We start from the raw sequence: 15,452 nt of genomic DNA on the forward strand, positions 1-15,452 counted from the left end.
GTCCTCGCAGATACGAAGTGGAGCACCTGTGAGCCTTTCTTTCATTGTAGTACTGTAAATATGCCCCTTGGAATCTAGTCGTAAATCTACGAGTCGGGTTGAGAATTCAGGAATGAAACACAGTTAGAATTCAAATTTTGTGGACCAACTTAGAAATGATCAAAAAAATAAAACTCCGCCAAATGCACAGGTACTCTCGCAGATGCTAGCGTCTCGTCATAGATGGCCCACCTTAACAGGCACAATGAGGAAATTCCTGCCGCTCAATGCTTCAATTGGTAATTGATGTTCAGGGACCTCGCCAGAGCTAACTATGTCAAGCCCTTTAAAAGGCAATGCTCTTCAGATGGGAATTCCCCTCTCGAGGGCATGGTTCTGGGACTGGAGGAGCTGCCACGCCTCGCCTTTGACTGTATTGAAACCGACCATAGCAAAGAAGCTGGCTACCCAGAGACCTGAAATAGTTGGTAGCCTCTCGCAAGGTTTATCATTTCAACAATGATATCGGAAATCCTGAAAAGGATTCAAATTGAAAACGCACTGGATATTTGCGCATCCGGCGTATTGACAGAGAACAAAGGCGATAGACAAAATCACTGCAGGAGAGGATCCCGGTAATGCTTCTGGTGGTTGTTGGCCCGTTGGACACGAGCGAGATACCTGTTCTCTTGGCGGAGGTTGCGGGTTCTTTCGCGGCGCTCAGAAGTAAGAGCCGTTTGTTTCTGTGCCTCAGTAGCGCCGATCATACCCATACCGCCATTGGCACGAGAGACGACAGCACGATTCTGGTTACGGCCACGGGAATTCTCCTCCTCTTCAATCTCGCCATTCTCGATCGCTAACTGGCGCTCGAAACGCTCTTCAGCTGTGGGGTAATTGTGCAGGTTCTGACGGTAATATTTGGCAAGCGAACGATGGCCAACACTCTTTCCAGATGGGAGGTGAAGCTCGTACTCATCTGACCAGGCGACAGGAGCTTTACGGTGAGGGGTTTCATCGTCATCGACGGAAGAAGCCGAGGTCTCAGTCTCCCAGCCTTCGTCATCTCCCTCTGAGCCTTGGATCTTGACGCCGCCTTCCTCGACCATAATCTCATCTTCATCATCATCGTCTGCGCCGTCAGAGTAGGTGCTCCGGAAGTCATAGTACTGGCCGATCTCGATCTGCTCCGCCTCTGATTCGAAAGCAATCATGCAGTGTCCCTTGTCACGCATGTGGGTTCTGGCACCGTCAGCGTTGTTTCGAATAGCGTGGCAATAGATGCATTCAAAGTTTTCGCTGATCTTGCGGTAGAGGTAGTGTACCAGACCCTCGAGGTTGACCAGATATTCACGCTCCGGAATAAACATGCCGTGGTTCTTGTACATGTGTTCGATATTGGCTTGTATGTCGGTCGACTCGGTACGGCAGAATAGACACTGCGAAGGGGAAAACGAGGTTTTATCAGTCGTCATCTCTTCATCTTCCTCATCCTCTTTCTCTTGAATAGTCGCGGACTTCAGGTCATTGGTGACCTTGTGCACTTCGGAGTCTTCGGTCTTGTTGACGGGCTCTCCGAGGGAGAATGTGGAACTCATAACAGACGCATCGTCGCCTTCTTTGAGCAGACGCGCCTCGCGCTGTTTATGCTTCGAGCTCTTGACATGGTTTTGGTAGGAGTTTTCACTGTAGAAGGTTTTCTGACAGGCGTGGCAGGTTTTCTCGAAAGAAGCCTTGGCGGCAGCTTCTGTGGAGGTGGCTTTGGCGGCAAGAACCTTCTCGTTGAATGTTTCAAGGGATACGGGAGGGAGAGAGGCAATGCGGCGCTTCATGTTGTACAAGCTACCCCAAAAGGGTCAGTAAGATAACTTGGGCATCTACCAGTTCAACCATATAACTTACTGCCAGTCCTTGCGCATATGATCCCTCTGGGCATCGCTGCGGTGGAAAGCAACCAGACATGTGTTACAAGTGTATGCAGCGGTCTGCTGCGTGTTCGACGACATGGCGTTCGTGGGATCGTGAAATGTCTCGTGCGTTGAACAAAAAGTCGGGTATTCTTAGGCGTGAAAAAGTGTGTGGGACGGTTTTTTTTATCGCAAGCGGGGTATGATGAAAGTTCTGTCGTGAGTCACGTTTTGGCCTGGACGGATGTCGAAGCTCCTCCGAAAGATGGGTCGTGGGGACAGCCGGAGTAGGGTATATTGTCGTCTCAGCTGTCGGGGATTCTCAAGAACAGTCGAGAAAGACCCGCGCTGGTAAGGCCAAAAGGTAAGCATCTGCCTTATCGACGCACACTTCCCGGCTTGCCCGCCTTGCCTCAAACATGACCCGCGCTAGTCCTGATGAGGCATGACGCATCTAATGGTCACGTGCCCTCGCATCAACTATGCCGCCGCCGCCGGAGGCTGCCTGAGGCGAAAGACCCGGTCGCCCCGATGATATCAGGTGAGCTGAGCCTCGAGCCTCCGCAACAACTCTTCGATATATCCGGGCCGTCGTTCTCATAGGGTCCCCAAGAAACATCTCGACAGTCCCTGGTACCGAATTTTCAGGGCATGCGACCGAATTTTCGACGATGACCAGGCTCCGCGGAGCTTCACTCGATTCCCCGGACTCCGCGCAACATGGCGGCGAGAAACACCAGGCTTGTCGATCAAAGGTCCCAACGAATGCGCCAGAGGTGATTAAGCAGAACACCATCGAAGTTGCAAACCCTTCACGGGTTCTGCCATGGTATAGAGATGAGCGCCGACGTCGTTTCAACGTGTTGGTTCGAAAGTGAGTCTTAGCGCCGGGGAACGGTAACGACGATGGTCCTCGAATTGGGACGTGGCTAACATCCTTTGGTCAATAGATACAAAAATCAGCTGGTTCACGGGTGTGATGATCCAGGATGCCGAACTCCTACGTGTGCCAGCCGCCGCCGGCGTATGAGTGAAGGGCCGTACCGTCGATTCACCGAACTGAGCGCGCGCACCCTGGCCTGCTACCTATCCAGTTTGGACGATGCCGAAAGCGGACTCTGCCCTAATACGCCGAAACCCTCGTCTGAGTTGACAATCCGTGACTATCATACTATCTCGTTGCAACGATCTCGTGCTTTCCAGGCTGCTGCAGTGGTCGCATCGGAACAAACCAACTCGACAGCCACCCAGTCCGACAACCATGATCACAGATCCAAACACAATGGTGAAGGGCCCAGAAAGAGTGGCTCAGGACATAGAGCTCAAGCTGCGGATCCCGTGTCATCCACGGATGGTGATCCAACGGAGTGCGGTTTCCCAGATATTGATCACGCTGCTGAGCAGCCTCTCAAGGACCCCAAATCCTTCACGCAGAATCTTTTCGACACCTTGTCCTTACGCATGGTTGAGTGGCTTCCCCTTCGCCGTGAGTCAGAGTCCGCGCAGTCGAAACCAATGCGGCCAACTGGCAATCTCGAAAACCAGCCGCAAGCTACCGAGAAGCCTCGTTCACAAAAGACTGGCGTCGACAAGCCAAAAACAGCACAGGGACATGCAGATACATCCCAACCAAGCGCTCACCCTCCACGCACGCCATCGTCACGAACTACCGGCACTCAGTCCTCCGCAGTTGAGCTTAAAATCCCGAACCAGCATGTGAAACGACTTTCAATCACAGAAGTAGACCATTGGCGCCAGTCACCGCGATCCAGTTTGGAGGAGAAGCGGCGCCCCGATTACAAAAATACGAAGCTAACCATCAACTCGCACCTCGCTCCCAATGAACTTTCCAGCTTGACATCACCACCCGCTCTCAAGCATCGACCGCAAAAGCACCGCGGCAGGATTGAGGGTGCAGATAACCTGCGCCCTGTAGAGCGATCAAAGCCTCAAAGACGAGTCTCCTGGGACAGTGAAAAGGTGATCAACCAAGCCTCTCTGGCGAGTCCTGGTAATCCCCGGTCTCGTCCCACTCAGTCTGCGGTCGATATCGACTCTCCAAGCTATCGCAAAGCCAAACATGAAACCCCTCCTCGCAAGCAAGAGTTTTTCCCGTTAGCTCAAACTTTGACACATTTCACTCCGGAGATCATCAACGCCTTGGGCCAGATCATGATCGAAACTGAAGAGGAGGCTGAGATGTGGCGGGAAGAGCTTGATCGTCTCCAGTCTATGGGTGGATTCGATAATCCTGATTGGAGGTTCGCAACACTTCGCCAACGCCAGGTGTTCCCATTTGTTGCGCAGAGTACCTTTTTTATCCTGAGCAGTGCCAAGCATATCCTGCATTCATTCCGAAGGGATGTGCTGATTTCGAAATCATCAGATCAAGGTTTAACAAACAGCTGCCTCGATATCGCCAGCCTCCGAGGGTCACTCCAGCATCTGTTTACTATCTGCCCATGGGATATTGCCTTGCATAGTGTATGGAGTGCCTTGGACAAACTCTTCGTGCCGCCAACCGAGTTCCCTTCGTCTGCCCGAACATCGCGCCGGTCATCGCGCAGCTCCACTATGACTGGCCCTGCTCCCCCGGTAGTCCGCAGAATGTCAGAATCTGCCGCTGATCAGCATCTCTCGGATGCGGATGCTGCTCATATTGCCACGGTTGCCTTTTTCGTGCTTGTTAGCGCGATTCCCGACTTGAGCATGTCAACATGGCGCGGGATCCTTCGCATGCGTGCTGCGGGAACCATCGCCTCGTCTGCTGACATGCAAAAGCTCCCCGTCGAACACGCTCAGCAAGCAGTGGAAGCGACCGATAAATTGGAGCATGAATTGGGTCTTCGTTTGGTGAACCGTCTTGTCCGGGCACTCACCGCACGGCTGGCATACCACGAAATATCCAAGGCACGTCAAGCTTATAGTCTTGACCTACCCAAGCAGAGGAGGATTAGCGTGCTTGATCGCATTGTGGATCATCTCAGCGAGCACCATAGTCTGGGCAACTCTGGCGTACAAGCTTCGTCTTCAGACTACGCCGGTCCTGCTCTTCTCATCGTTGAGTGGCTACGAACATTGTTCCTGCGAGAGTGGGACGGTAACCCCGAGATGTCTCGCAGCAGCGCTGCTGGCGGTGCTATTCAAATACTGGCTCTCATGTACAAAGAGCGAAATCGGTTGGGTCTTTGTCCAGAAGATTTCCGAACACCTTTTCTCGCAGACCGACTGGATCCCGTTGAGATGCCCGTCGCGTGGCTTGGGAGCCTCTCGAATAACCGTACGATGCATCTGCTTTCATACTCGTTCCTCTTCCCGCCTTCCTTCCTCGTCATTTATTTCCGATCTCTGAACTACTCGGCCATGTCCAAATACTTTGAGGCCGCATTGACCACGACTCGTCATGTCACCCAAACTGCTTTCGGTAGTATCAGGCTTCCTGACGACGGCACACTGCTTTCGCGCATGAAGGTCTCCATGTCGACCTATTTTGTACTTGTCGTCAGGCGAGACAACATTCTTACCGATGCATTGGACCAGCTCTGGCGTCGGGAAAAACGAGAGCTGATGCGCCCACTCAAAGTTCAGATGGGAATGGACGAGGGCGAAGAAGGTTTGGATCATGGCGGTGTTCAACAGGAGTTTTTCCGAGTTCTCATGGCCGAAGCCTTGGATCCCGCCTTCGGCATGTTTACGATGGATAGTCGACATCGTCTCTCATGGTTCCAGCCGTGTTCCCTTGAGCCATTGTACAAGTTTGAGCTTCTTGGGCTCTTGATGTCTATTGCTATCTATAACGGACTCACCCTCCCGGTCAACTTCCCGGTTGCATTTTACCGCAAACTCCTGGGTCTAAAAGTCAAGCATTTGGACCACCTTCGTGACGGCTGGCCCGAGCTTACCCAAGGTCTGGAAACGTTGCTTTCTTGGGAAGATGGTGACGTGGGTGATATTTTTATGCGCACCTATGAATTCAGCTTTGAATCCGTTGGCCGAATTGAAACCGTCGATATGCAGAGAGTGGACCGCGACGCCGCATGGCCAGTTCCTGCAAGAACCTCTGCTCCGAGCTCTGCTACCGATGCTAAAGCATGGTCTACCCTGCCGCACCTCTTTGACCCAGCAATCGCAAGCCCGCCGTCATCCTCGGTGGCTGAATCCGTTTCTGTGCCCTCCATCTCGGGTGGCACTATCACCTCCAAACCCACTTCTTTGGAATTCCAGTCTCCGACACCCCCAGCTGATGAGGCCTCTCTTGTCACCAATGAGAATCGGCATCAGTTCGTCAAGGACTACATCTTTTGGCTCACTGACAAGTCAATCCGGCCCCAATTTGAGGCATTCCTTCGTGGGTTCTACACGTGCCTTGATCGATCCGCTCTGTCGATTTTTACCCCCGAGTCGCTGAAGAGTGTGGTTGAGGGCCTTCAGGAGATTGATATCCAAGAGCTTGAGGATCATGCGCGCTATGAGGGTGGCTTTGGGCCGGACCATCGTGTCATCCAGGACTTCTGGAGTGTCGTCAAAGAGTACTCGCCCGAAAAGAAGGCGCATTTACTGGAGTTTGTGACTGCGAGTGACCGAGTTCCTGTCAACGGGATTTCGAGTATCATGTTTATGATCCAAAAGAATGGCGTGGGCGATTTGGTATGTGATCATTTATATCTCTCATGGTGCAGAAAACATCGATGCTAACTGATTTTCCAGCGTCTTCCAACCAGCCTGACCTGTTTCGGTCGTCTGCTGCTCCCGGAGTACTCGTCTCGAGCGGCCCTTGCCCAGAAGTTGGACAAGGCCCTAGAGAATGCGCAGGGTTTCGGTACGGCGTGAGATAAATTCAGCGTTTGGCGGTTTATTATTTACTCGGGTTTCCAAGTGTAGCTAGTGATCTATATATACCCATTGTTCCTGTTTGTAGTCTAGTGAAAGCATAGCATTTTCACATCGTACCAGTCGATTTCGAGAGGTCCTCAAACCCCCAGTATTCATGATTGTAGAGCTAGCCTTCGGTCAACCTCCCGGGCTGGTGGATTCAAGGGCCCAGTTGCGCAGGCGTGGTTCGCTGCGAGGCGATCGAGGAGGTGTGGCGATACCCAAAATCCCCCCAAAGCGGAGTGCTGAGGTCCGACCATTTGATGACTCTTCGCTCTCCAGCACTGCGTTTGCTTTCCTCGCACTCCTCAAAACTTCCTCCGCTCGAGGTCCAATCCGCTGGGCCTGACTGATTCCCTCTCATTGTATGTCATCGCGTCATTCTGTTAATCCTCTAGCCTGCAATCTCCGATGTCCCCGCCACCCCGCGTTTGCAATAAGTCACCGCCAGGGTCCTCCGGCAGCTGAACCGTCCCAAAGCTGAGCTGACACCGAATTTGTGTACAGGATTGAGATCTTGACATTGTTCATCTCGCCATGGCTCCGATCATCCACTGCGTTCGCCACGCTCAGGTACGTTGGTGCATTCCATGACAACCCTCCTGCAGGATTCTGCGAGAGGTCTTCAGTTCTCCATTCCTGCCCAAACCCCCCACCAGCCCCTCAATCTTTCTTTTACTTCAAACAGGCTGACCATACACGAATTCAATAGGGCGTTCACAACCTCTCCACCGCCAACCATGTCATCCACGACCCCCTTCTCACAGAGCTCGGCCACGAGCAATGCGCCAAGTTGCGCGAGAGCTTTCCCAGGCACGCTGAGGTCGATTTGGTGACTGCGTCCCCTCTTCGCCGAACCATCTACACGGCACTCGAGAGCTTTGGTCCCATCTTCGACGCACATCCCGATATGAAGCTGATTGCTCTGCCCGATGTGCAAGAGACCTCCGACGTACCGTGCGACACCGGCAGCGATCCCCAGGTTCTGCGCGACGAATTTGCGGGGAAACCGGTTGACCTAGAGATGGTCTATGAGGGCTGGAACAACAAAGCCGGTCGCTTTGCACCAAATAACAAGGCCCTCAAGGAGCGGGCCCGTGCTGCTCGTCGCTGGCTGAAGGCCCGTCCGGAGAAGGAGATTGTCGTCGTCACCCACGGCGGATACCTGCACTACTTCACTGAGGATTGGGAGGACAGCAGCCAATACCAGGGTATGTCACACAATCTCACAATTGCGATCTGGTGGGGAGCTATAACTAACCTACGTTCTACCTGACAAGGTACCGGCTGGGTCAACACCGAATACCGCACCTACGCTTTCTCGGATGAGACCCACGAAAACGATCTGGAGGGCAACGCTTTGGATGGCGACAACGCCTCCCTGGTCGAAACCATCGAATCCCGGAACCGCCGCGGCAAGGAGGGTCCTACTCCCGACCGCGAGGAGCAAAAGTCGCTGTACCAGAAGGGTACCCAGGGCTGGGATGACCAAGGCTTGCAGATGAGCACTGCGGAGCGCGACGCGGCAAAGGTGCCCGAGGGCATAGAGGTCAATGGTGTTCGTGTGTAAAGACGCGAAAAGTGAGTTGAGCATTACGGAGTATATTGCACCGATCATTGATCACGCTGTTTATGGAGACTGCCGTGCCTCAGGTATATAAAAGACATGTTCAAGATAGATTCTTTAGATTTGATATCATGGGAATAGAACAAAAGTTCGGGATTTTCGACGGGACGGTCCGCATTATCTTTGGTTTTGGAGAAAGCGCTTAGTTTGGTGACGTCTGAGTGCCATTGTTTATCTCAAAGGCATCTATCTGCTGTATATTAGTGTACTATTGTGGAAATAAATATGACCAAGCATACTGTGTGTTGAGATTCCAGGATAAGGCACCGAATTGATGCCTCATTCCCAACCTCTGTCGGCATGCCTGTCCAGGGAAACCGGAGGTACTGAGCTTGATATGCGCTCCAAGCGCTCTTGCCGACATTATATTCTACATTCAGGAGATCTTCATGGAAGAACACCGATCGAGACCGATAATAGGGGTTTACTACTGTCAGGGGGCTTGGCGCGCGTTCAGGGATAAATACCCCCAGAATCGCATGTAGACAGTTTGACACAGTCAAGTTCAAGTTCTGTCAATTCCATCAAGTTCGATTTGCCTAGCAGGCCCTTATTCAATATTCAGTGCTTCGTCGTAGCCAATCTCAACACTGTGTAACTCTGACATGGCTCCTATTGACGGTTCATTGTTCGCTTTCGAGGACATCCTATGTCTTTATGTCAAGTCAAACAATCCTCGAAGGAATTGTTCCATTGTCACGCCCTACTTCAGTTTATTTAATCGCTCCAACGGCCCTCCAAACCAACTCAATTCCGACAGCAGAATATACCTATCAAGAAAAACAATCAAGTCGCGAATTCGCTGGACATGCCGAATAGACCTATGCATGATGACATATGGACTGGATATACCTCTTCCAAGTCCATGATCGGAGCGCTACACTAGTGTAACGTTGAACATTAGAGGCAACTATTAAACAATTGACACTTTACATGCTTTACTGAAGTAATCGATGTGCTTCTTATTGATATTCTTACTAGACTTTGAGCGTAGGCCCTTTCCTGCTGGAGGAATCATAATGTTACTACATTCTTTCAGACTCCCGATAATACGATTCACCTCTATATATATTGCTCTATTTTTGACCTGCTAAAGAATGATCTTGCGGCCAATGTTTCACCATGTTAAAAGATAAGTTTCATCTCGCCTTTTTCCTTCCATGTTAACTATTCGATGCTTTTTACTACCCTTGGAATTGGCTTAGTTTCAAGTTTAACGAGTCTCTTTGTATGAAACAGTAGCTCCGATTGGATGCCGCACCAGGTAAGTCCTGTGCGACCGAGTGGTGCTGACAAAATATAGACTAAAGAGCGTCAGGAAATAGAAACATACACAAGCATGATCAGATGATTGATATATGAACGTGCGTCATTCCCTCCGGGATCATGCTGGCTGGTCAAGTTCAATGTTTAGGTTTCTATACGATTGTGCCCCATGGCTCTCTCTTTGACAGCGATCAAACATGGAAAAGGTAGTGCAAGTAAATCCTGCCAAATAACCTCGAAACAGGCATAATATCAAGAAAGTTCACTCATTAAATCAAACGAATGAAAGATGATGAAGACTTTCCGTGCGTCATGTTAATAAACGCGTAGTACTAGTAATTAGTATATATGCTTTTTGACTTCCTCAGCTTTCGTAAGCAAGTGACAGTATCTCCCCCTTTTATCAGATTCAAGAAAACTTGAATGATCCTGTGCCTTGGATACCTGCCTTGCGGTGGCTAGGCAGTAACAGGCCTCTGTCTACACTGACAGGACGATCTTCGTGGCAGATGGTGGCTCGGCGGCCCCCAACAGCCGGGCTGCGCTGCCTTGATCGAACCCGAGATGCTGACTCCGCGTGCAGAGTGTCGATCGGTGGAGCTTCCTTGCTTGTTAGACTAGCCTCGCGAATTGCATCTTGTAGGAATCTCTTTCTCGAAGCCAGCCGGTGGATTCGCGGACCCCGGTACATAGGCAGGCAGCCAGATTCCAGGTACCTGCGAGTGTCGAGCAGGCAAGCGGGCGCGAGCCTCGCAGACTGGGCAACACTAGATTAAACATGCGACGCTGCGGGCTTAAAGTGCGTGCTATTTAGGGGCGAGCAAGTAAACGCTGGTGCCTCCCCAGGCCCGATGCGGTTTGGCGGATACGAAGGTGCGAATGCGCGGCTTAACTATTTTTAGGCGCCGATCAACCGCATCGCCGCAGTTCGCAGGCGACGACGGCAGCTCCCTTCGTCCTCCATATAACCTCGCCATCCTGGCCTTCCTTCTCGACTGGCCCAAAGATGATCGATGAGAACCTGCCCAGTAAGTTCAGATCGCAACTCCTTTGCCTCTGTCCCTTTTTTTTCTTGGCTTCCCCCTACGTCATACGGGCCTCCTGCAATCGTCTGCTGACCACCCACCAGCGTTCTTTCTCAAGAACAACTCGCAGACTCCCCAGCAGAGCACTATATACCACCGCCAGCATGGAAACGACCCTGAGCCCGCATACTCTCTCCGTTACTTGGACCCCGCTACCCCCGCGGCGCAGAACCGGTACGGCGTTGCCCTCTCCGATCCCTACGTCCCGGACGTCGTCTACGGCGAGGTCGCCGTGATTCCCGAATGGACACAGCCATCGTTGTCAGCAGATACCATCCGAGCCAACGGAGGCGCTCCTCCTCCTCCCGAGCCTATCCTCCCGACCGAGTTTACCATCCAACTGTACAACCCCGACCAGAAGATCACCGTGAAACATCAGCCCAAGACATGGAACAAGCCTGCCCGGTGGGAGTTTGAGATGCCCCAGCGCACTTTCCGGTTCCCCTCTGCCTCAACACTGGACCGAACACAGAGCGACCCGGCCGCCGCGGACGTGACACCGAAGTTACGTTTTAGTTGGCGCAAGGATGGCAAATTGTCAAAGGATCTTTCCTGTCTGTTACACGGCAAATCGTCGACGATCCCAGATACCCAGAAGAAAAGCCGGGAGCCTGACATCACGGTTGCGCTCTTTCAAGGCCTGCGCGAGTTGACCCTGTACGAGCCGAATCTTTACCGAGTGGAAATGGAGGACTTTAAGGGATTGGAGGTTGTCCTGCTGCTTGCCGCAGTTGCTATTCGCGACATTTTCTTTGGTCCCGCTAAGGAGGCATTTCATATTACTCCTGGTGGACCGACCATGGTGAATGGGAAGCCCCAAGTGGCTGCTACTGCTGCTCCTGCTGCTGCTCCTGTTCCTGCCGGTCGAAAGAGCCCCAAGGTCCAAGCTGCCGGTGCAGCGCCCAATGGAAAACCACCCCTTCAGAAGCTCAGCATCCCATCATCCCAGTCACCTGCTCCGCAGGCCAGACGAAAACAAGATGTTCTCGCGCAGGAGGAAGCGCGCCGAACCCAGGAGCTTCTGGCCGCGGAAAAACGGGCGCAGGAAAAGGCACGCCAGAAACGCCAGGCAGAGATCGATGGCGAAACGAAACGGTTGCAAAAGCTATATGGGAGAGAGGAGCAGCAAGTCCGGACACAGAAGCTCCAGTCATCACCTTCATCTCGACCAAACCTTCCCCCACGTCACAGCGGGCCTTCTCGCCCTTACTCTCACCAATACTCCCAATCCTACTCTTACCTCCCTCAACAAGGACCTCCTCAACCTCCCCGTAACTTGCGTCCTCAATATTCCCAGGGTGCACCTGTTCCCACCTTCGCCAATGGCCCGTACCTTAATGCGCCTGGCCGAGACCCACGGGTGCAGTCGTCGGCTCATCTCACGGCGGCCCGGCCCCAGCCTCGACCACAGTCCACAGTGGGTTTCTACCAGGCTCCAACTAGCAGTGGAGCATTGCAGCCTGGGGCGCAGCCGGGGAAACAGGTGCAGCCCAAGAAAAGCAGTTTCTTTGGATTCCGGCGCAACAAGGAAGAAAGCAGTGGAGCGCGTTTGGATAAAAAGCGGAGTTCGATGTTTTGATTTATCACTTGTGTCAGCGATACCCTATTTGTTTCTTATGGTGTTTTCGAGCATATTTCGGTGCATGGGATTTTCATGTCTTTATATTTATGATTGTATAGACACTGGCCGCAGGCCTTGGAACATGACCAAACTTTCTCAGACTTTGATGGTATGACTTGATGCTTGTTTTCTGTCCATCAGTGACTGGGTATCCAATGAGATGTGAAAATCCAAAGCTCAACGCCGACAAGCAGAACCCCTCCCAAGATATCATATAACACATGTGAAAAGAAATAGAAATAATTATACACAAGAATGAGGGTAGGGCGGCATCAACAAGGCCGTATTAAGGAAAACAGAAAATCCATGCAAAGAGGGAAAGTCATTAACGTAGAGAGGAATCGTCAAAAGCTCTGCTTATGCACAAGTCCCTTTGTGCTCCCCGTATCATCATTAGCAAACCGAGCCGGATGCGACGTCGACTCCTGTTCGACGAGCGTCGTCACTTTAATTCCTGAAAAGGCCTCTTTGGACTCCTGTTGCTCTTTGTTGTAGCTGCGGACAGAGCCAGGGGGCGTCAGTTCATCCAGATCGTATTCGTCTTGTTTCGGCTCGCGACTTCCGATGACGGACGCTTGGATTTGGGTGTGTGTGCCAGTTCCAAGGGCGCTACGGCCGGTTCGGGAGGGCCGGGTCGTCTTGCTACGGTAGCCGTTGCTGCGGGTAGAGAAAACGTGGGGGAGCAGCTTGGAGAGCATGGGTTTTGTGCTGGGGAGACAGGCGCAGATGATGGCAACGTTGCATTCAATCGCGGACCATTCGGCGGCTCCGACGTTGTCATCTGGGAGTTGTTAGTGTAGGATTCTTTCATATCAGGTAGGTTGAGGTATGACGAACAAGTTGGGTCACTGGAGTTGGAAATAATCAAGAGACTGTGAAGACGGAGGATACTGGTAATCATCACAAATCCACCGAGCGCAAAAACGCCCATAAGCGCAAGTTTCTGTCTCTTCGGAAGCTGGAGCGATTTGAGGACAGGCATTGGGTAGATCAGAATGAGTAGATCGGTGGTAATGTGGACAGCCGAGTTGGAGAACCAGAGCGCCTTCTTATCAAAGCAGAATCCCGGGACTGATGGATCCCAGAACTTGGCCAAGGGCACACAGTTTGCCCAGGCGCTGACGATGGTCCATGTTCCGTAGACCACGAGGAAGCCAATGAGCATGGTACAGGCGAGGCGCATACGGGGAGTTGAGAAGACTCGGCGGTATTGAAGAAGGATTGACATCTTGGTGGCGAATAGGCTGGTCTGGTAGATGGGTACAGATGCCCAGAAACACTGAACGGATCAGTGAATTAGTTGGCATACTTTGTCGAAGTCATTGCACTGGCGTGGACATACAATCATTTGTACTTTGAAGATGGCACCTGGGATCAATTTGAAATGCTCGCCCATTCCGTGATAAACCTCTTTATCCGGAATTAGTCCTGGATGTGCAATTGCTAGGATTGTATTGACTTACCGCCGACAAACAAACCAAAAAAAACCCAGGAGAAAGCCTGGACAGACAGCCGAGTCAGTTGATGCCGCTAAGCTTCGGCGAGTGTTGTATAGTCGGTTCAGTCTTACCAAAGAAACTAGAATGACATAGTCATCGGCACCCATTCGTTTCACCATCACCGCGCGAGTGTATATGCGAACAATCACTAACAGGGTGGCCAGACATGTAAAGACGGTGCTGACCGCAAGGGCCCCGCGACCCCGAGCCGTTGACAGAGTCGTCATCGTGGCATATAACGAATGAAGGGGAGTTTAATGAGCGTGCAACTGTCAAACAGTCCCTCAACGAACCTCGCGGGAGATCCTCGAGGATGGTCTGAGCAGCAGAAATGAAAATCCCGGTGGACGAATACGATCAAGCCAGGGCCACCTCCTTTTTTGAACAAATACCATTCCACGGTCGTGGGCAGACAGGGACCGGAATCGTGGGAAGGGGGGTTTGATTATTTTCTCAGCCCCTCTTGTTCAGTCTGAAATGGGAAAGAGGCGGAGATCGCTAGAGTCTCAATGCAAGATAGTGGGAATAGAAACCGCCACCGGTCGATTTAGTTAGTCTGCATGTCTGGGTTGGGAATGCGAGCAGCCAAGACGTGCCCTAGATGATACAAGGTCGGAGACAAGGATTGAACTATTGGAAATTGGAAAACCCAGAATCCAGGAGGTCTCTTCGGGTACCCATGGAATTATTAAACACGCCATATTGGTCCAGGGAGTCCGGCCAGTGTCCGACTCCAGTTTTTTTCCCGCGTTGACGAAGGCAACAGGTCCGACAGAGTTTGACAGACACGGTGGCGTGGAAGCTTGCGGAGAAGGACGGCCATGACGATCAGGCCAAGATTGGGACAGGAGTGTATCAGGGCTTGCTCTTCTTTGAGGAGCGCACCAGGGGGTGGACCACATCCATGCAAGTATGAACCACGAGGGCACGCATACTCATCCGCGTTTTGCTCCACCAGCAACTGTCCCACGCGGGCCCCTTGGAGAGTCGCGGTGCATGGTGTCCAGTCAGGATTGCGCAGACATGGGCTAGCGGAGTGAGGTTAGTGTGGTGGAGAAGTGTTTGGGTCAACAGGTTTTCCCCTTGGTGAGTCAGCAGCAGGCACCGTGACCCTACACTTGTAAGGTACTGCGAGAGGAGTGACACTTTGATACCAACGAACCATGGAACGCCGTAGCCCTAAACAAACCACAATGTTTCCAGAAGCCTGCGATTGGCGCAAGGGGCCCATGAGGCACGGGCTGTCATTTCCGCAAAATCTCCTGACGAGCTGCTTGCATCTTGCAGTAGGTAAGGTATACTCAGCATCCAGCATAGTACCCTCAGGTATTATTTCTTCCACATCACCCGGTCTATGAAAACCAGGATCGATTAGCAGCTGACGGTGGATTTCCCCAGTGCACTAGCAATGCGAATTGGGTTCGCGAGCAATCCTCGAGCGGACTCCCCCGGCTAAAGTCGAGTCGAGCTAGCGGCGGGTCTGGCTGATTGCGCCTACTGCGTGCCAGTCTGCCGGGAGGCCTCGCCTGTCAACTCCCAGCGAACAAAGGCCAAACCCCGAACGTGGCTGAAGATAGAGTCCAATAGTCCCTTGAC

General features: G+C 52.2%; 5 protein-coding genes across 5 annotated transcripts; 3 read left to right on the plus strand and 2 right to left on the minus strand.

Annotated features, from left to right (window-relative positions):
• Positions 1-593: 593 nt before the first annotated feature.
• N7532_008532 (putative C2H2 finger domain protein) lies at positions 594-1,985 on the minus strand (the record flags this gene model as incomplete). Its single annotated transcript, XM_056621024.1, has 2 exons — positions 594-1,821; positions 1,882-1,985. 2 exons carry the CDS (start codon positions 1,983-1,985, stop codon positions 594-596), a joined length of 1,332 nt encoding a protein of 443 aa, XP_056471830.1.
• A 572-nt stretch (positions 1,986-2,557) lies between these two features.
• N7532_008533 (HECT domain protein) lies at positions 2,558-6,716 on the plus strand (the record flags this gene model as incomplete). The annotated part of the gene is made up of 3 exons (XM_056621025.1): positions 2,558-2,760; positions 2,837-6,533; positions 6,594-6,716. The coding sequence occupies 3 exons, from the start codon at positions 2,558-2,560 to the stop codon at positions 6,714-6,716; spliced, it is 4,023 nt and encodes a 1,340-aa protein (XP_056471831.1).
• Positions 6,717-7,295: 579 nt separating this feature from the next.
• Positions 7,296-8,328, plus strand: N7532_008534 (uncharacterized protein; the record flags this gene model as incomplete). The annotated part of the gene is made up of 3 exons (XM_056621026.1): positions 7,296-7,331; positions 7,471-7,969; positions 8,039-8,328. 3 exons carry the CDS (start codon positions 7,296-7,298, stop codon positions 8,326-8,328), a joined length of 825 nt encoding a protein of 274 aa, XP_056471832.1.
• Positions 8,329-10,657: 2,329 nt separating this feature from the next.
• N7532_008535 (uncharacterized protein) lies at positions 10,658-12,315 on the plus strand (the record flags this gene model as incomplete). The annotated part of the gene is made up of 2 exons (XM_056621027.1): positions 10,658-10,679; positions 10,781-12,315. The coding sequence occupies 2 exons, from the start codon at positions 10,658-10,660 to the stop codon at positions 12,313-12,315; spliced, it is 1,557 nt and encodes a 518-aa protein (XP_056471833.1).
• A 386-nt stretch (positions 12,316-12,701) lies between these two features.
• On the minus strand, positions 12,702-14,083 carry N7532_008536 (putative integral membrane protein; the record flags this gene model as incomplete). Its single annotated transcript, XM_056621028.1, has 5 exons — positions 12,702-13,138; positions 13,195-13,636; positions 13,700-13,767; positions 13,821-13,857; positions 13,928-14,083. The coding sequence occupies 5 exons, from the start codon at positions 14,081-14,083 to the stop codon at positions 12,702-12,704; spliced, it is 1,140 nt and encodes a 379-aa protein (XP_056471834.1).
• Positions 14,084-15,452: the final 1,369 nt, after the last annotated feature.

This window comes from Penicillium argentinense, assembly GCF_028826775.1.
Source record: "Penicillium argentinense strain IBT 30761 chromosome Unknown utg000009l_segment0_segment0, whole genome shotgun sequence".
Lineage (NCBI taxonomy): Eukaryota > Fungi > Ascomycota > Eurotiomycetes > Eurotiales > Aspergillaceae > Penicillium > Penicillium argentinense.